Raw genomic sequence first — 18989 nt, 5'->3', positions numbered from 1 at the left:
TTGCAGGCGAGTCTCTTCATTCTCGTGTTTCTCAAAGAACTTGGTGAAGTGCCTGGGTCTCGCAGTTTGAGTTTCTCTGAGAATATCGGTGCTCGCCTGCTGAGCTTTCCGCTCCGTGCTGGCCTGTGTCTGCTCGGTCCGTGAGCTCTGTGCGCGCAGCATTGTCTGTGCCCCGGCTGCAGCTGTAGCAGCGCTGCCTGGACTCCGGGCTCCACACTGCGCTGGTCCTCCTCCTGTCAGTGACGTCCGGGTTGTGTTCTAGGTTTGGTTACTACGCACAGAGTGGCTGTCAGCATTTGCACACGAGTCTCCCTTGTGGGATAACACGTAGGAGCAGACCCCCTCTGCCTGGAGCGGTTGAATGTGCCCGACCCCAGGGCTGCAAGGGCCGCCTGCGCTTCTGCCACCCTTGACCCTGTCAGGGCGAGCGTGGCCGCTCCCGGTGCCACTGGGACCTGGTCTGCATCCCCGAACTCGGGCTCCAGGGCCTCCTTTCCCGGTGGCGTGTCCTCTGCTGTTTGGTTGGAGGAGTTGTGGGTAGTCTGGATACAAGTCTTCTGCCAGATGTGTTCATTACTGATACTGTTTCCAGTCTTTGACTTTTGTTTCCTAGTGGCTTTTTTTGATGAGCTCATTTTAGCCTGGTGAAGTGGGATTTCCCTGGTTCTTACAGTTTAACTTCTGGGGCTCAGGGGGCTCTTGCCGGGGTCTCATCTTCTCGAAGCTTGTGCTTCTGGGCCTGCGATCCGCCCACAGCTGCCACCTCTGAGTGGCGGAGCTCTCGGTGGGTGAGGGTCTTCTCCCTCACATCGCTCACTCCCTGCTAAGCTGCCACGGCATCCAGCTCAGATGCCAGCACCTGCCCAGGTGTGGGCTGCGCTGGGGCCTGCTGTGCTGACCGCACTGCACGCCATCTCCCTTGCCCTGGCTTTGCAGGGAGCCTCTGTAGGAAATCATCAGGCAGTGTGATTCCTTCACCCTCCCTCTCCTTGAAATTATTTTGATCATCCTCATTCCTCTGCATCTCTGTGTAAATTTTAGAATCATCCAAGTATTTTATGGGTTTTTGCTATTGTAAATGGTCTGCTTTAAATTTCATTTTAAATTGTCTGTCGCCAGTATGTAGAAATACAAACGATATTTGTAAATATGTCGTTTTACAGCCTTGGTAAACTCACTTCTTCTATTTCCTTTTTTGTAGTTCTTTTTCATTTTTTATGTATACACTTAAGTCTTCCCAGAATAAAGATAGTATTTCCTCTTTCTTTTCCGTGACTTTGCTTCTCTTCCTCGTCTGTTGCGCTGGTTAGAGCTTCCCGCGGGTCTGAGCAGGTGTCGAGCGAGCCCTTGCCATGCCCGCAGCATCAGGACTGCACCCCCTCTAATGGCTGAGTGCCGCGCAGCTGCTGGTCTCTGAGACGCTCTGTACCAGACTGAGGGCGTGCCTTCTGTTCTTAGCCAACCGAGTTTTTATCACGGGGGCTTGTTTTTCTGGGTCTGTGGGATTCTGTGATTTACTCCTTTATTCTGTTGATATGATGGATCACACTGAGTGATTCTAGCGTCACCTCCTTGGGACAGACTCGTTGGCCTGTGGCCCTATCGTGTCTGCCCGGCCCTCGGGTCTGCGGGAGGCGGGCTGTGCTTGTCCTCGCCTGAAACGCAGGCAGGTTTGTTTGCCGCTGCTTCTGTTGTCTGGAAGGTCTTACGTGGCTTGTGCTGTTCTTCTTTATGTTTAGTACAATTAACTAGTAAAACCATCTGGACATGAAATTTTGTAAGGATTCAAGAATTAAAAACTCACTTGTTTTGATGGTTATAGGACTATCCAGGTTTTCTACTTCTAGTGTCGGGTCTGGTAAGCTGTGTTATTCGTAACTTGTGTTATGAATGTGTCCATTTTATCTGATTTTTCCTACTTAAGGCACAAAGTTACTATTAACTTCTTAACTGGAGCATCTGTGATGTTCCCTTTTTCAGTCCTGAGGTTAGTTATGACAACCGCCTGTCTCCCTCCTCCTCCTCCCTCCTTCTCTGTCCCACCCCCGCGTCTCTCTCCCCCTCTTTTTACTTTTCTGGATCAGTCTTACCAGGAACTATCAACTGAATTCATCTTTTCAAAGCACCTACTTGTAGCTTTCAGGGTCCTGTCTATTATGTTTGTTTTCTGGTTCGTTAATTTCCTGTCTTTATTATTTCCTTTATTTTGCCCTCTTTGATTTAAGCTGTTGTTTCTTTCCTGACTTACGGGCCAGCAGACGCTGTCTGAGAAGGGCCGGTGGCGAGGCCACAGCCTCCCAGCCAGCGTGGCAGGCCGCGGCTCTGGGTGCTGCCCCTTGGAGGTAACGTGCCTTTTTGTTCTCAGTTTGGTCTGAAGTTTTCTTCACTTGGGTTTTCAACAGTGCAGGAATGGTTTGCTCTTTGAATTCACGCTCTGCATTTAGAATTGAACCCAAGGCTCGATGTCAGTCGCCGGTTCTAGACCTTCCCGACCTCCCTGTCTCTCGGGTGTCGCTCTGTCTGCTCCTGCCGTCTGTCCCTATTCCTGCTGCAGTCCTGGGGTCTCTGCTCCTCCCAAGTGGTGTTTCTGGTTGTGTGGTGGACGCCCCGCAGAAGAGAGAGACAAGCCTTTGCCTGGCCCGGAGCCAGCCCCAGCGCCCCCACAGGAGGCTGAGCGCCGGCTGCCACTCAGGAGCGCCGCTGCCCCGTCCGAATGCCACCGTTGCCCCGTCTCCCGTGACGGGTGCGGGGGGTGGGCGCTGGGGGGTGGGCAGGACAGGACGGCGGACCTGGGTTCTGGCGGGCAGAGTGGGTGCTGACTTCCTGCTCCTGTCGGTGTAGAGGCTGCGCGCAGGTGGGCATCATCCGGGCTCTGACGGAGTACGGCATCCCCGTGGACATGGTTGGAGGGACGTCCATCGGGGCCTTCATGGGCGCCCTGTACTCGGAGGAACGCAGCTACAGCCAGATCCGCATCCGGGCCAAGCAGTGGGCGGAGGTGAGGCCCTGTAGGCGCAGGCCGGCAGGGGCCTGGGGACAGGCGGCCCTGCAGGCAGCCTGCAGCGTGGCTGGGGAGCAGGGAGGGCGCAGCGAGGACTTCGCTGCCAGGGGTGGGGGCTCCGGTGCCTGGTCTTGTGAAGGTGACTGAGGACAGGTTAATGCACCCGCAGTGCGCCCACCAGGGCACCAGTGCTGGGAGGCGGGCGGGGGAGGCCTGGGCCTGGGGGTCTGTGTGGCACAGGCAGGGCAAGGCAGGGCACACAGCTTGAGACCTGCCCGTTCCAATAATTCCTGCAGATTTGGGGCTTCGGGGCTGTCCACTGTTGTCTGGCATCTGGCCCTGAGATATGCAGGGTTGGCGTGTGGGGTAGATAGAGGGGGTTGGGTGTGGACTCTGGAAGGGCTGGGTGGGCCCTGGGCTGTCTCTCTCCCTGGGTGTGTGAGACCCCAAATGTCAGTAAGAAGTACACATTGTGGACACAGTGGGTCCTGTAGTGAACGGGTGCCAGAGGACAGCCCAGAACCTGGGCCCGGGCGGGGCAGAGGGACGGCAGGGGAGGGGCACATCACCCGCCCTCCTAAGGGCTCTGTCCAGGGGACGGGTGCTTCCCCCGCCCTCCTAAGGGCTCTGTCTGGGGAGGGGCACCTCCTCTGCCCTCCTGAGGGCTCTGTCTGTCTGGGGGAGCAGGACAGAGCCCTGGCTGAGGCTGTGAGAGGGCTCGGAAGCGCATCTCATTTTTAAAAGAAAAGGAGCCGGTCGCACTCTGTGCAGAAGCTGTCAGCGCGGGCCATCTGCCCAGTGCACATGTCCCCGAGGCTCCTGTCACTGAGGACAGCCTGTGAGGGCAGTGGCCCCAGGGGACAGTGAGGGTCCATCCTCAGTGAGGGACCAGAGACAACCGGGCAGGTCCCTGTCTTCTTCACCCTGCTGGTGTGGAGGTGTGGGAACAGCCATGGAGCTTTGGGCCTGATGGCCTGCCATCCTGAGTGTGTGCTGGGCCACGCGAGCCTGCTGGGCAGCCCCTGCGAGGGGGCATGGGGCTGGAACCTGCCGGCCGCCCTGCGGCCCTTGCCTGTGGGCCTGTGGAGGGGCGTGGGGGGCGGTGCTGAGCAGGGGCTTCCTCGGGAGGCAGGGGCTTGTTGGCCACAGAGGAGCCCTGGAATGCTGGGCCACCTGGGTCCCTGTCTCTAAGAGCACGTGTGCTCCTGCTTGTCCTGGTCCCCATGTGAATGCCTGGGCACGTGCCTCCCTCCACCTGCAGCCCCTGCCTGAGCTTTCCCCTCTCGGGTCTGTCTGGGGAGGGAGGAGGCCCCTTCCTCCTCACCCCGAGCCCTGAGGGGTCAGGCGCTCCTGGTCCTGTGCTCACAGGCGGAGCTGTCCAGCCTCAGTGAGGAGGGCGGACCTCTGTTCCACGGTATCCTGGGGCTTCGGCAGTCAGGCCCTCGGTAGGGCCCTGCTTCTGTCGGGGAGATGGAGTGCCTGCCCTGGCACCTGGGCATGGGCAGCAGTGGGCATGCAGCCAGCCCTGGGCCTAGATGGCCTCGTCCCAGCATGCCCAGAGCTGGCCCTTCTGAGCGGGTAGCAAGGGCCCAGTGAGTCAAGCCTGCCAGGGGCCAGCGGCTGCTCCAGGCCCTGCCACTCAGGCTGTGGTGTTTGCTCCCCCCAGGCCCTGGGTGCTTCCAGGAGGCCCCCGTTCTGCTTGCAGGAAGCAGGTGTGCCCGTGTGCCCACTCCCTTCTCCTGACGCAGGCTCTTGGTGGTCCCGCGGGGGGGTTGCTGCCTGTGCCCATAGGCAGGGGTGTGCGCCCCTTTTCCTCTGCAGGGGCTCATGTGTGCCCTGTGTGCCCCCCAGGACATGATGTCGATGGTGAAGACCATGCTGGACCTGACCTACCCCATCACTTCCATGTTCTCGGGGGCTGGCTTCAACAGCAGCATCTCTAGCGTCTTCAAGGACAGGCAGATCGAGGTGCCCCCCCTACCCCGCAGGGACTAACCTGGGAGCCCCAGCAGAGTCCGTGGTCTCCGCCTGCCTGGGTCTAGACGCCCTGGGCCCTGAGAATCGAGGGCTGGCAGCCTGGGTTGGTCCGCCTGAGTCCTGTCCCCTCACAGGACCTGTGGATCCCATACTTCGCCATCACCACGGACATCTCCGCATCTGCCATGCGGGTCCACACGGACGGTGAGTGCCTCCTCCCAGGGCGCACGTTCCCAGCGGGGGCAGAGTGGCTCCAGGGAAGGGGTGCCCCCCAGAGGAGGCAAGGGACTCGGGGAGGTCTGAGCAAGATGACTCTGCTGCGGGCTTGAAGGCTGCGGGGTCAGTGGAGACGGGGGGCAGAGTGGAGCATGAGGGTCATGGCAGTGTACAGATCGCACTCAGGGTCTGGCACTGCTCGATGGGGATCCTGGGGACCCGGGGAAAACCGACCCATGGGTGGGCAGCTGAGGGCCCTTTTCCAGGCCAGGGTGTTGGGGAGCCTCTTGAAATGAGTCTGGTTGGAAGTGAGTAGGGTGGCAGAGCCTGCAGAAGGGCGTGGCCAGGGGAGATGTGGGGCGCCCCGGAGCAAGTCCGGCCCCACCAGCTCCCTCCAAGGAGGAGGGTGCCCAGGAGGGGTGTCATCTGCCCGGCCTGGCACCCTCTGCCAGGCCAGGTGTGCAGGGGCCTCAGGACCTGTCTGGGCGAGGCTCTGAGCTCATGGCAGTGGAAGTCTGCTTCCCTCTCCCGGACTCCTCTGCACACCCTTCCAGGATCACTGTGGAGGTACGTGCGTGCCAGCATGTCCCTGTCGGGCTACATGCCCCCACTCTGCGACCCCAAAGATGGGCACCTGCTGATGGATGGGGGCTACATCAACAACCTCCCAGGTACTGGGTGGGTGGGGAGGGGCACCCACCTGCCTTGACCCCATGGCTCCGTGTGCCCGATGGCGGGGCAGTGCAGGAGGCATGCAGACACACTCCCAGCAGATGGCTCCGTTGGCGGCTCCGCAGTGCTCAGAGCTCAGAGCAAGGCCAAGTGGCGGTCGGTGCAATTAGGGCCCATCTGTGCCCACAGCGAGAACTAACAGCCTGCAGGTGTCAGGGCTGCTGTGGGCACAGCCCCTCCTGGGGCACGCCAGCCACCTGTTGGACAGCTCTACACTTGCCAGGGCCTGCACAGGCCCCGGTGTGACAGTGGAGAGGAGACCCGCCCTGCAGGCCCACGTGCTCCCCCAGCGCCTCTCAGGCAGGCTCTGCCCCCACCCCTAGCTCTACCCCAGCCTCCCCTCAGCTGTGCTCCCACCCAGGGCTCTGCACACCTGTCCCCATTGGTCACCAGGCCACCTCCTCCCCAGCGGATGTGGCCAGGTCAATGGGGGCAAAGGTGGTGATCGCCATTGACGTGGGCAGCCGGGATGAGACAGACCTCACCAACTACGGGGATGCGCTCTCGGGATGGTGGCTCCTGTGGAAGCGCTGGAATCCCTTGGCCACGAAGGTCAAGGTGGGCCCAGCCTTGCCTGCTCTGGCCGCTCCTCCCCACGCCCTGGTGCCCACGTCCCTGAAACGGGCAGGGAGGGAGTAGTGTCTTCCAGGCTCTGGGTCCAGCCTGGGGGATGGTCCCTGCCTGCCCAGGACCAGCTCTGGGGAGGGGGACATGTGTAAAGACTCCAGACCCCCTGGTGGATGCCCAGCCCCCTCCCCCAGGTCCAGCAGAAATAGTCTCCCCATGGGGGAGGGGAGGGCCTGGAGGGGCCAGGGAGGAAACAGGGGCTGTGCCCAGACGGAGGCCAGGAGCCGCGTGGGGCCAGGACAGCCACACTCAGTGCTGCGGCCCGGCAGGTGCTGAACATGGCTGAGATCCAGACACGCCTGGCCTACGTGTGCTGTGTCCGGCAGCTGGAGATGGTGAAGAGCAGCGACTACTGCGAGTACCTGCGCCCTCCGATTGACAGCTATGGCACCCTGGAGTTCAGCAAGTTTGATGAGATTTGTGTGAGTGTCCAGGCCGGCTGCACCCCCGGGCCTCCCTGCGCTCCCATTCCCATCATGGGGTTCCCGTGTGTGTGCAGGAGGTGGGGTCCCAGCATGGCCGGACAGTGTTTGACATCTGGGGTCGAGGCGGTGTGCTGGAGAAGATGCTGCAGGACCGGCAGGGGACAAGCAAGATGAAGGCGTGCGACGTGAGTGCCCGAGCAGGTGGCCGCTCCCCTGCTGAGACCCGTCCTCTGGTGCTGGGTCCTCACCCTGTGGCACCTGGCACCCCCACTCAGCCACTCAGGAGGGCAGGTGCCCCCTGTCCCTCCCAGGGGCCAGAAGGCACGGGCCTCTTCTGACTCTCCACCTGGGAAGTGCTCATGGTGGGAGGAAGGTACTGGGGTGGGGCTGCTCAGGACTCTACCCATCACCCACGCCCCCCTCTGACTCAGAGGCTGGGACCACAGGGTCACAGAGAGGGCGGGTGCAGTCAGGAGAGGTCAGATGTCTTCTTCACCTCCGCCCCCAGGTCCTCACCTGCCCCAACGCCTCCTTCACGGACCTTGCTGAGATTGTATCACGTATTGAGCCTGCCAAGGTGGCTGCAGGGGACGGTGAGTTGGATCCCGAGACATACATGCCCAACAGCTGGGAGCGGTGGTGGCAATGTCCCCTGCTGACCCTCACTCTCAATAAGCTGCCCTGGGCACCAGGCTGGCTCTGGCAGCCCCTAGACCTGGTTGGCTGCACAGCGGGACCCCTGCCTGTGTATGGCCCCTGCCCCTGCTCAGGAGGTGACCCACATGGCCCTGCTCTCTGCCCAGATGAATCTGACTACCAGACTGAGTATGAGGAGGTGCTGCTGGGAGGCCCCAAGGACGCGTACGTTGACTTCCAAAGCGCCCCAGCCGACCGGGGCTCCGACTCGGTGAGCTGCCTGGACACCCTGTGCCCCTTGGCTGAGCCACGCGCGCTGAGGGCTCCAAAGCAGGCCACTGCTCCCTCCCTGCTGCCCTCCAGGGTTGCCCCACCTTGACCTTGACCATGTGCTGTTTACTAACAGGAGAATGAGCCCTCGCTTCGGCATCAACACTGAGGTCTGGCTTCCCCCAAAACAGCCGAGGACTCCTCAGCACCCCAGCTCTCTGACTAAGATGGGTAGAAGTTTCCACCCTGAAGCCAGCACCTCCGTGGCTCCATCTCAGAGTGCCTAGCTCCTGCAGCTCTTCCAGCCTGCCAGGGGGACCCACTGGGGCCCTGTGTGGAGTGTCACTCTGGGGCCACTCTGCCCTGGCCTCTCCTGGAGGGCCACTGGCCCTGACATCCTCTGCACACGCAGCAGTCATCGGGGCTGTGTCAGCCCTTGGGGCCTCTCCTGCTGGAGCCCTCGTGTTTCTGCTTTGCCTGTCAATAAAGGTAGATCTGATTATGTGGGACATGTGGTCCCTGTGCCGAGGTCCCTGGGGCCGGGGGCCCCACCAAGATGGGCAGCTCACAGTCCTGACCCTGCAGGGTATAGGGTTGCCTGCCTGCCTGTGAGGTCACCGCGTGAGACCCTGGGACCCCAAGCCAGGCAGGCAGGGCACCCAAGGTCGGGATGGTGCTTGTATCCGCCCAACCAAGCATGAAGCCCCCGAGAGCTCTCAGGCGTTTTTCCTACTTTGTACACACAAAATTTTTCCCTAAGATGACGCGGGCACTTTGCTTTTCAGATCATTAAATAGCGCCAGGGAGTCCTTTTGTACAAAAAAATAGATCTGTCAGGCCTTTGACTTTGGGGTCCACGGTCCCTGCAGGTTTCCGAGGCGGGCACGTGGGTCTGCGAGACCAGGGAGCCCCTTGACCAAAGGGCCTGGGACCCTGTATCCAGGGGACCGCAGGCCTCGGTTTCCGGGTTCCGGGGGCAGCGCCGAGAGGGCAGAGCCGTGGTTGGTCCCGCCCATTGCCGGTGGGGCAGGCGGGGCTTCGCTGGGCCCCGCCCCTCTGACGCAAGGTGGGCGGGGTTTCCACCTCCCTGACGTCGCGGTGGGCGGAGCGCCACCCCCGGGCCTGGCAGTTCAGTCCGGTGCGGCGGGGCGCGTGGAGGGCCCCGGAGCTGCCATGCGGGTCCCGAGCCCGAACCCGAGCCCGAGCCTGATCCCAGTCCTCGGCGCGGCGCGGCACCCTCGACGGAGGCGGCGGGCGCGGGGCGCGCTCTGAGGCCTGGGGATGCGCCGCCGCCTCGATCATGGGCGCCGTCGCCTCCCGGAGGAGGGCGCTAAGAAGCGAGGCCATGTCTTCGGTGGCGGCCAAAGTGCGGTGAGTGCGGCGGGCCGCCCGCCGGGGCCAGCGCCGCCCCAGCCCCGTCCCGGTCCCTGCAGCATGCGCGTAGCCGGCGCCCGCCCCCACCTCCGTTCGGCTCCCCTCCCTGAGGTTGCGGTGGGCGAGGTGCCCGACCTCACGACCCCCACACGCACTGGGCGGCCGGGGCTGGAGGGAAAGCAGACCCGGGCCCCACCTGCAGGTCCGGCCAAGATGCGCGGGGCGCCAAGGGTCCCCGGAACTGCGACCTGTCAGCCCTGGGCGGTCTGAGGTGGGATGGGAGTGCTTGCTGGGGATGACCCCTGAGCCCTCCCTTGCGGGTGCAGAAGGCGTGGGTGGGGGGTGGGGGCGCCAGAGCGGGTGGTGTGCCCTGACGGCGCACCTCGCTGTCCACCCCCTCAGAGCAGCCCGAGCGTTTGGCGAGTACCTGTCCCAGAGTCACCCCGAAAACCGGAATGGTGCAGGTAGGGGCACGCGAGGCAGGGCCAGGACCTGGTCCACCCGTAGCTGCTAGTCTAGGGGAGGGCGTGCTGCTTGCTGCCCCGCAGACACGGCCCTTGCTTACTGTGTGCTGTGAGCGGGCAGCTACCGCCCTGCTGGGCTGGCTTCCTCACGCCCCCTGCCCTCCCTGGCCCAGAGCCCCAGGAGGAACTGCGAGTCACTCATCACCATGGCACCCACCCAGCCTGGGCCGTTGGCATGGCAACAGGCCTCCTGGCACCCCCCAGGGCTGGCACCACTGTCTCTGGGGGCCAGCTGGTGGGGGGGAGGGGAGAAGTTGGCACTGGGCACACGGGCGCGGTGGCAGGCTGGGAGGTGGCCTGCCTGTTCCTGCCCCCCATCACCCATAGGTAGCACAGTCTGTCACCCACACGGTGGAAGTGAAGTATGAACCTCTGGGGCATGGCACAGCTCAGAAAGCGCTTTTGTGAAGTTGTTCAGGCCCAGGGTTTGGTCAGTGGGCCAGGCACCCGCTGGGTGTCCATGCCCTGCCTCCAGAGCACCAGGAGACGGGAGGCAGGGCCAGCAGGCTGCGAGCTCACCTGGAGCCTCTCCCCAGACCACCTGCTGGCTGACGCCTGCTCTGGCCACGACGGGTCCCCCGAGATGCAGCCGGCCCCTCAGAACAAGCGCCGCCTTTCCCTCATCTCCAACGGGCGATATGAGGGCAGCCTTCCGGAGGAGGCTGCCAGCGGGAAGCCGGCTGGTGAGGGCCCCCAGCCCCGCGTGTACACCATCTCAGGGGAGCCGGCCCTGCTGCCCGGCCCGGAGGCCGAGGCCATCGAGCTGGCTGTGGTGAAGGGGCGGCGGCAACGGGAGCAGCACCCCCACCACCACAGCCAGCCCCTGCGCGCCAGCCCGGGCGGCAGTCACGAGGACGTCAGCAGGCCCTGCCAGAGCTGGGCGGGCAGCCGCCAGGGCTCCAAGGAGTGCCCCGGATGCGCCCAGCTCGCCCCCAGCCCCTCCCCTCAGGCCTTTGGGGTGGACCAGCCGCCTCTGCCTGAGGCTCCCGGCCGCCGCAAGAAGCTGGAGAGGATGTACAGCGTTGACCGAGTGTCTGGTGAGGGGCTGGGCGGGGGCCCGGGCAGCCCCCTCTGCAGCAGCAAGCGCCAGGAGGCCTGGACAGTGCGGGTGCCCCGGTCACCGCCCGCAGGTGGCGTCCTGCCACCACACCCCACGCCCAGCCAGGCTTCATGGTTGGCTTCAGGCTTGCCAGCACCAAGTCATGGCAGGCTTGCTTCCCCAGCACGGGGCTGGGAGGGTCTTAAGGGTGGAATGGGCAGCAAGCCTGGTTGAGTGGAAAGGTGGGGCTGCCTTCTGGGAGTGCTGGGGGACAGTCCCTCCCCTGGCACCCACCCAGTGGGACTCCTGCTCACCAAGGGGGCCTGGCCAGCTAGTGGGGCCCCCCACCAGAATTGTCGAGCAATGCGCATGGCTGAGGAGCCCTGGAGGCCTGCTGTCAGGAAGAAGCTGCCTGGGACATTCAGGTGGTCCCCATGCTTCTGGGCTCCGAGCCCATCACTTCCGGAAGAGCAGAATTCTACCTGGCAGACCCGCCGTGTGCTCTCCGGGCACCTCTTGAGCCTCCAAATCCGCAGTCCAGCGGGGCATCAGGGCACAGGCCAGGGGTGCAGACATCGCCAGGTCCTCGTGCTCCTCTGAGGAACACAGGCCAGGTTCTGGAATGCAGTCAGGGAAGAGAATAGAGTGGCACCCTGTCTGGTGGCTATAAGGCCTCTGGGAAGGGTCAATCTCCCTGCCTGGTGAGGGCCTCCACCAGGAAGGTCTGAGAGAGGGAAGGGCCGACCATGTGGACTCCAGAGTGTCTGGGCGGCAGAGAAAGCCCTGGAGCCCCAGGAGAGGCAGCCACGGTCCCTGCCCCGCCCCTCCGGCTTGAAGGCGACGAGTCAGTGCTTTTCCTGGGTGCCCTGGAGGCCGGCTGTGCTTTCCGGGGAACACGTGTCCGCTGTGGGCAGCAGGGGGAGAGCCAAGTGAAGACGAGCGTCACGAAGCCGCTGAGCTGTCGCGGCTTGAACAGCTGAGCAGGCCTCAGAGCCTGCTGGCCCGGTGCCAGGCCCCGCCCCCCTACCCCGGGATAGGTCTAGGGAATCCTGTGCTCAGGAACACCCCCAGCCCTGGGCAGGTGGGAAAGGGCTCAGGAACCCCTAAGCCACCCTAGTCACTGCCTCCTTGGCCTCTTCCAGATGACGTCCCCATCCGTACCTGGTTCCCCAAGGAAAACCTCTTCAGTTTCCAGACAGCAACCACAACTATGCAAGCGTGAGTTGTGTCTGCTGTGCGCGGGGCCCAGGCCAGGGGCCTCTTCCTGCTGTTCAGGAGCTACTGCCCGGAGCCCACTTGGGCGGCCGCTCCCGAGCGCCCCCATTCCACCCGCTCTGCCTGAGTGTCAGCCTGCAGGAAGGCGGGCCTGGCTGCTCGCACCCCACCCCCACCCCCACCCTGTCCTGTCCCCACTGCCCTGCCCCGCGCGGTGCCGTCTCCTGGGGAGCGGGCGGGGGGCTGCGGCTGATGTAGTCACCAGCAGGGGTGCTTCTCCCGGGCTGCTGCCCAGCTCTGCCCTGCGCACGCTCCAAACAGCAGCCTCCTTGCGTTGCCACGCACCGCGAGCCATCACAGCTTAGTCCCCTGGGGGGCGTGCTCTTGCCCGTCACCCAGCTGGGTGAACGTTCTGTTGAGGAGTTCCCTCCAGGGCGGCACTCTGCTGCAGTGTCCCCTGCTCTGAAGACGCTCCCTGCAAGCTACCTTGGGGCGTGCACTGCCGCCCTCAGGCTGAACAGGGGCCACTCTGCTGCGGGTCCCAGCAGGGCCAAGGCACACAGTCAGGCCTCTGAGCAGCCTGAGCAGCATCGGGTGGCCTGGGCCACCGTAACCTCAGCATCTGCTGCCCTTTCAAGGACTGGCCCGTGGCATAGCGGGCACCCTGGGGTGCCTGTGCGGGACCCTTCGAGTCAGGGACAAGAAGGAAACTAGCCCCGTGGGGTCAGAGGTCTGAGGGTCTCTGCTCACTGTGTCTTCTCCCTCACGCTGCCATTTCCCGCTGGGACTCCAGCATCTCGTAAGTACCAGGAGGACCTTGAGCCTGAGGGCGTGGTGGTGGTCCCTGGGGAACTCGCCCACCCCCACGTAGGTCGGGGCAGGCCAGGGACCTGGGCCCTGACCAGGAGGGCGTGCTGGGTCCTGGCGAGCAGTGAGCTGCACCAGGGCCTGTGGGGAGCTGGGCTGAGGACACGGCGAGGCAGGCTGGGACCCTCTGTCTGGCCCAGGGCCCTGGGTGCCTGCGGGCCCCATTCTCGAGCCTCCGTCCCCACGTCTGTCCCTCCCGCCTGCGGCCAAGGGCAGTGCTGACTCGTGGCGGTTTCCCAGGGTGTTCAGGGGCTACGCGGAGAGGAAGCGCCGGAAACGGGAGAATGATTCCGCGTCTGTAATCCAGAGGTAGGGCCTGCCAGCCACTCGCCACCAGGGTCTGTCTCTTGTCTGTTCTGGTCTAGCCTGGGCCCCCCCAGTCCAGTGGACCTGATGGGGAAGGGCGGTGGCGACCACTGGCCTGGCCCTGCTCTGGGGACGCGTGCAGGCAGGAGGGGTCGTGTGGCCTGAGCTCCCAGGCCTGTGTGTTGGGGACACACTGAGCTGAACCGCAGCCAGTAGGCCCACGCATGCCTTTCTTGGGCCCTTGAAGCCCAGAGCTGTGGGATCAGCAGGCAGGCTTATCCTCCCAAACCCCACCTCAGATGTGTCCAGGAAGCTTGACTGTCTGTCTTGCAAATGGGGCCTTGGCAGGACACAAAGTTTGGAGTTCAAGAGACCTGCCTCTGAGGCGGCCTAGGGAGACAACATCAGGAGTGGGGGCATCTGCTGGCCCCAGGCCCACCTCGCGGTGCGGCCCGCTGTGCTGCCTTGGCCATCGTGCGCGGGAAGCAGGAACTCTTGACTCCTTGAGAAGGGGGTTGGGGGTGGTCAGAGTGTGCCTGGGTGCACGGAGGGAAGGGAAGGGTGGGCAGCAGGGATGGGAGACCAAGTGCACAGGTCACCAAGGGAGCTGTCCTGGGAGGAGGGTGGGGGCAACAGGAGGCTTGATAACCCTGCTTGTGTCCCAGCGGCCAATGGGCTGGGAGGCTCGAGGAAGAGAGGACCGGGTGGGATTGGCCTGTGGAAGAGCTGGGGGCGCCGGGAGGGCACCCCTCACGGAAAGGGACGAAGTCGGGGAGGGGAGCACGGAGGAGGAGCACGCCCACCGCTCCTGGTGGCCCTCACCAGCACCCCTGTGCTTCCACTCCTAGGAACTTCCGCAAACACCTGCGCATGGTCGGCAGCCGGCGGGTGAAGGCCCAGAGTAAGGCCCAGAGTGAGGCGGACGGGTGGGCGGTGCTGCTCTTGGCCGACTGGGGCTTGGCGTGCTGCTCTCTGCTCCCCCAAGGCGGGTGTCGCCACCGGGCACCTTCCCACACCCAGGCTCCGCCCAAAGGACAGGGCCCCGCCCCTTCACGCAGACTCCGCCCGTGTCCCCCGACCCTGCCCGGTCCGCCTTTTGCCCCTCTCCTACCCGTCCCATTGCAGCGGCATCCTGCACCCTCCAGACCCCGCCGGCCCGCGTCCTGCCCAGCCGCCGATCCCAGCCACCTCCCGTGGCTGCAGGCCACGTCCCTAACGGGCTCTGCTCTCACTGCAGCGTTCGCCGAGCGGCGCGAGCGGAGCTTCAGCCGGTCCTGGAGCGACCCCACCCCCATGAAAGCCGACACCTCTCACGACTCCCGAGACAGTAGGTGCCCGGCACCGCAGGCCGGCCCACCTTCCCCAGAGGCTCCCCTAGGCCCCCAGCCCCACGCTTCCAGCACCCAGACGGCTAGGCTTCTGCGCTTCCGCTGGACCTCGGTTTATTGGGCTGAGGGGGGCACTCTGACACCTCCAGTCTTCTGGGTAGGGGTTACTAAGGGCCAGGGTTCACTGGCTACCCTGCCTGGTGCCCCTAACGCCGGAAACCTGCAGTACCTGATTTCTCCTTGGCCCAGACGCCAGGCACACCGGGCTGGAGCTGACACTTGCACCTCGGCTTCCACTGGCCTTGCCCTAGGGCCCACAGCCTTCCCTGCCAGGCAGCCTCCAGCTGGTGGCAGCAGCCCGGCTTGCCCTCAGCTTGGCTCTCTTACCTGCCCTGGGTTTCTCACTGGCCTGGAGGGCCCTCTGGGACACGGCTTGCTGGCTCTGTCCCCTGCCCATCTCTGGGGTTGCAGCCAGGGCGGGTGGTACTCCAGATGGTCCTCAGCCTGGTGGCACGTCCTGCCCTCCAGGTAGTGACCTGCAGAGCTCCCATTGCACCTTGGGCGAGGCTTTCGAGGACCTGGACTGGGAGACTGAGAAGGGCCTGGAGGCTGTAGCCTGTGACACTGAGGGCTTCGTGCCACCCAAGGTCATGGTGAGGCCCGGTGCAGCTACTGCTCAGTGGTGGGGGCGGGGTGGGGGGCTCCAGGACGGCCAAGGCCCTGAGTGCCTCCCCTGTCCACAGCTCATTTCCTCCAAAGTGCCCAAAGCCGAGTACATCCCCACAATCATCCGCAGGGACGACCCCGCCATCATCCCCATCCTCTACGTGAGTGCTTCTGTCTCGGGGTTGGGTGGGGGAGCACTGTCCCGATCCTTTATGTGAGTGCTCCCAGCCCTATCTTGGGTCGCGTGGGGCACTATCCTTATCCTCTGTGTAAGTGCTCCCAGCCCCGTCTCAGGGTTGGGTGGGGGCACTATCCCCATCCTCTATGTGAGTGCTCCCAGCCCCGTCTTGGGGTCTGGTGGGGGCACTATCCCCATCCTCTACGTGAGTGCTCCCAGCCCCGTCTTGGGGTTGGGTGGGGCACTATCCTCATCCTCTGTGGGAGTGCTCCCAGCCCCGTCTCAGGGTCGGGTGGGGTGCTATCCCCCTCCTCTATGTGAGTGCTCCCAGCCCCGTTTAGGGTTGGGTGGGGGGGCGCTATCCCCATCCTCTACGTGAGTGCTCCCAGCCCCGTCTCGGGGTCTGGTGGGGGCGCTATCCCCATCCTCTACCTGAGTACCCCCAGCCCCATCTCGGGTTGAGTGGGTAGCACTGCCCGAGAGGGGCTCTAACCTGGGATCTTGTCTTCCCTAGGACCATGAGCATGCAACCTTCGAGGACATCCTGGGTATGTGCCCTCTGACCCCTCTGCCTTCTGATCTCCGAGGGGCTGGGGGGGGGGGGGGAGGGGAGGCGCAGACGGACGGTGGGGGCAGCATTCATACCCCTCCCTCCCCAGAGGAGATAGAGAAGAAGCTGAATATCTACCACAAGGGGGCCAAAATCTGGAAGATGCTGATTTTCTGCCAGGTAGGGCTCAGCCCTTCCTGCCCGGGAGTGGGGCCGGGGTGGAGGATGCCACCTCCAGAGATATGCACGTTTGCATCTGCACGTGTTGAGGGAACAGTGGTTGGACACCCCCAGCGTGCAGTCCCATCCCACTAACCGCAGACTCTCACAGGGTGGGCCAGGACACTTGTACCTGCTCAAGAACAAGGTGGCCACCTTTGCCAAAGTGGAGAAGGAAGAGGACATGATCCAGTGAGCAGGGGGTGCCCGGGGGGCTGGGGGGCAGGGGCCAGTGTCTGCTGGGGTACCATGTCCCCTCTCACTTGGCGGTCGGGCTGGAGGCTGCCTGTGACCACCCCTTCCCCACCAGCTTCTGGAAGCGGTTGAGCCGCTTAATGAGCAAAGTGAACCCTGAGCCGAACGTCATCCATGTCATGGGCTGCTACGTCCTGGGGAACCCCAATGGGGAGAAGGTACAGCACCCTGCTTCTCTGCAGACTCCCTTTCCGTCTCAGCCCTCCCATAGAGATCCCCGTGCCTGGCCTCACCAGCTGGGGCTTCTTGCTCCCCATCCCCGCTTCTCCCCGCCGCTGTCTTGCTCTGCCCTGCACTCAGAGTCCACTCCCTCCTTTCAGCTCTTCCAGAACCTCAGGACCCTCATGACTCCTTACAGGGTCATCTTCGAGTCGCCCCTGGAGCTGTCGGCTCAAGGTGAGCGCTGGGCTGGCCGGCCGGGGCGTGGTGTCCCCGCGGGCGAGGCGGGGCGGGGGGCGGGGCGGGGTGTCCCGGAGGCGGGGCTGAGCCCGCCCTCGCCCCTCCCGCCTCAGGGAAGCAGATGATCGAGACCTACTTTGACTTCCGGCTGTACCGCCTGTGGAAGAGCCGCCAGCACTCGAAGCTGCTGGACTTTGAGGACGTTCTGTGAGGGGCGGGACCGCCGCCCGGCCGCTCCCTCAGACCGGCGCCAGGCTGGGCCGCTGCGAGCTGCCCGGTGCCGCGTGGGTCCCGGTCTTCACGGCCACTTCAGGGCATCTCAGACGTCGCTCAGGTTCCCTCCCAGGGCTCCGGTCCTCACGGCACCACGGGTCTCAGCGGCCACCGCCCCGGCGCCCCGGAGGAGCCCCCGCGGCTGGCGGATGCTGCCCGGGCCTCGCCTGGAGGCTCAGCGCTGGGGCGGCGCCTCTGCAGGTTCATAGAAATAAGTGCAATTTTCTACAACCCCTGAGACAATTCAAAGGGAAGCAGCGTTACTAGTTAACTAGTTAAGTGCTGAGTTACTAGTCATGGCATAGATCACCCGGCTCAACGTGTGTCCAGGATCCTTTGCCTCAGCTCCCCAGCCCTGCCGTATCCGATCACCAGCACCAGGGCGGCCCGTCTGCCCGGCCTGGCTCCGTCCCGGCCGAGTCCCTGATGGTCTGTGCTTGCGCTGCCCTCGCCCCTGCTTCCCTGACCGCGGCACCGGCTCGCGGGGGTGCCCAAGGGCAGCGGGGACACGCCTTCCTTTCACTCGGAGGGCGCCCTGGGTCGAGCCAGGCCCTGCCTGCTCCCCGGCCCCCTGTACCCAACCGGCTCCCCGCTGCTGTTCGGCTCAGCTTTTGGCAGCCGAGCTCTGAAGGCCTCTCCCGGTGCAGGGGCTTGGGTCTTGGCGGGGCCTGCCGGGGCTGGGTCCTGGCGGGTGAAACTCCTGCCGCCTGCTGCATGGGGGCCTGGACCCCACGCAGCCTGGCCCGAGGGAGGGCGGGGCAGCCGCTGGGCTGTGCGCACGCAGCCTGCCGGTGGCCCAGTGGGCGGGCCCTTGTACATAGCTGGCGCTCGGGGGCTGGCCCCCCTGTGCAGAGTGTGGTCTGAGAAACCCGGCTGTGCCCCCCGTCGAGGGGAGAGGGGGGGCTCGTGCCGGGCTATGAACAATGTACGACACCCCGTAGAGTGACCATTAAATCTGACCCTCTGCTGCGGCCACTGCGTGGGTCTCCTCTCTCAGCGCCGTGCACTGCCTCTCTGGACCCAGAAGATTCTGGGCCTGCTGATCTGAGCTTGTTGCTGTGGTGGCCGCCTGTGCACCCTGGCCCGGACTGAGGGGCACGGGCGGGTGGTCTGCAGATGAGGGCAGAGACGCCGCGCCCGCAGCCTCTGCCCCACCCCTGCACACAGAGCTGAGGGCCCCGTGGTCAGCAGTGTGGCCACAAGGGGAGCCCAGGAAGTGATCACAGGGCCGGCTGGCCACCCCCACGTGTGCCATGCCCCCTGTACCCAGTGACCAGGATGTTGTTGGGTCCAGCTGGGCCTGGCTTCCCCGGAGGTTTCTGGTCCAGTTGCCGGTGGGCAGATCAACAGGTGGCTGGTGGGTTCATCTGGGCTACCAAGGGCTGGGGAGGGTGGGAGGCTGCCCATGGTGGCCTGAGTGAGGGCTGGGAGGCCGGGGGTCCCGGGGACTTGGAGGCTGGTGGCCTGGAAGGGGGTGATGTTGCCAGGAGAACTCACATCTAGATGAAAGTCTGGGCGAGGAGCCAGGCGGATAGCCCCCCAGTGCGACCCACCCACCTCACCCTGGGCTTAGGCGGCACGACGGCCGTGTCACCTGCCAACCTGACCCGGGGCTGCCAGAAGCTTTGTCACGTGCCCCCGCCCCTCTCCCGACCTCCCACGGGGATGCTGGAGTCCATCTGGGCTGCTTCAGCAAGTAGATTTGCCCCACAGTCTTCAGGGTCAGCCTGGTGGATCAGGGCTGGCAGGGTCTGCCCTCGGAAGACTTGAGGTCTTGCATTTGGTCCACCAGCTTCCCTCCCTCACGCACAGAACCACCAGAAGCATGATGAGGGGGCGTCAAATCCAGAAGGCACCCAGGAGCAAAGCGGTGTAAACACAGAAAGCATTGTGGGAAAAGAACAGAGGGAGG

At 64.2% G+C, this 18989-nt stretch overlaps 2 protein-coding genes across 9 annotated transcripts in view; both read left to right on the top strand.

Moving 5' to 3' along the window:
* The window catches only part of PNPLA7 (patatin like phospholipase domain containing 7), a 77236-nt gene extending 68843 nt beyond the window's left edge, over window positions 1–8393 (top strand). For 4 of the 6 annotated variants that reach the window (XM_070799798.1, XM_070799800.1, XM_070799797.1 and 1 more), the window contains 10 exons: window positions 2842–2998; window positions 4853–4969; window positions 5113–5182; window positions 5749–5865; window positions 6288–6484; window positions 6823–6975; window positions 7053–7163; window positions 7487–7571; window positions 7782–7885; window positions 8021–8393. In XM_070799798.1, coding sequence (XP_070655899.1) covers window positions 2842–2998; window positions 4853–4969; window positions 5113–5182; window positions 5749–5865; window positions 6288–6484; window positions 6823–6975; window positions 7053–7163; window positions 7487–7571; window positions 7782–7885; window positions 8021–8053 — 1144 coding nt within the window. In that variant the 3' untranslated portion in view covers window positions 8054–8393. Of the gene's footprint in view, window positions 1–2841; window positions 2999–4852; window positions 4970–5112; window positions 5183–5748; window positions 5866–6287; window positions 6485–6822; window positions 6976–7052; window positions 7164–7486; window positions 7572–7781; window positions 7886–8020 lie in introns of those variants that run through there. The other 2 variants (XM_070799802.1, XM_070799801.1) reach the window with 2 other exon arrangements.
* A 214-nt stretch (window positions 8394–8607) lies between these two features.
* NSMF (NMDA receptor synaptonuclear signaling and neuronal migration factor) lies at window positions 8608–18048 on the top strand. 3 transcript variants are annotated; one of them, XM_070799805.1, is made up of 15 exons: window positions 8608–9255; window positions 9661–9722; window positions 10319–10465; window positions 11964–12039; window positions 13144–13212; window positions 14058–14110; window positions 14447–14540; window positions 15070–15190; window positions 15281–15364; window positions 15896–15929; window positions 16041–16111; window positions 16263–16342; window positions 16461–16563; window positions 16726–16801; window positions 16918–18048. In XM_070799805.1, the coding sequence occupies exons 1-15, from the start codon at window positions 9185–9187 to the stop codon at window positions 17013–17015; spliced, it is 1239 nt and encodes a 412-aa protein (XP_070655906.1). In that variant the 5' UTR covers window positions 8608–9184; the 3' UTR covers window positions 17016–18048. The 3 variants fall into 3 exon arrangements, with proteins under 3 accessions (XP_070655906.1, XP_070655904.1, XP_070655905.1); XM_070799803.1 differs by having other exon boundaries at window positions 10319–10819; XM_070799804.1 differs by lacking the exon at window positions 14447–14540 and having other exon boundaries at window positions 10319–10819; window positions 15066–15190.
* Window positions 18049–18989: the final 941 nt, after the last annotated feature.

Source organism: Bos indicus, chromosome 11 (genome assembly GCF_029378745.1).
Source record: "Bos indicus isolate NIAB-ARS_2022 breed Sahiwal x Tharparkar chromosome 11, NIAB-ARS_B.indTharparkar_mat_pri_1.0, whole genome shotgun sequence".
NCBI lineage: Eukaryota > Metazoa > Chordata > Mammalia > Artiodactyla > Bovidae > Bos > Bos indicus.
The sequence above is the reverse complement of the archived record's forward strand: the minus strand, read 5'-3'. Positions and strand labels throughout refer to the sequence as shown.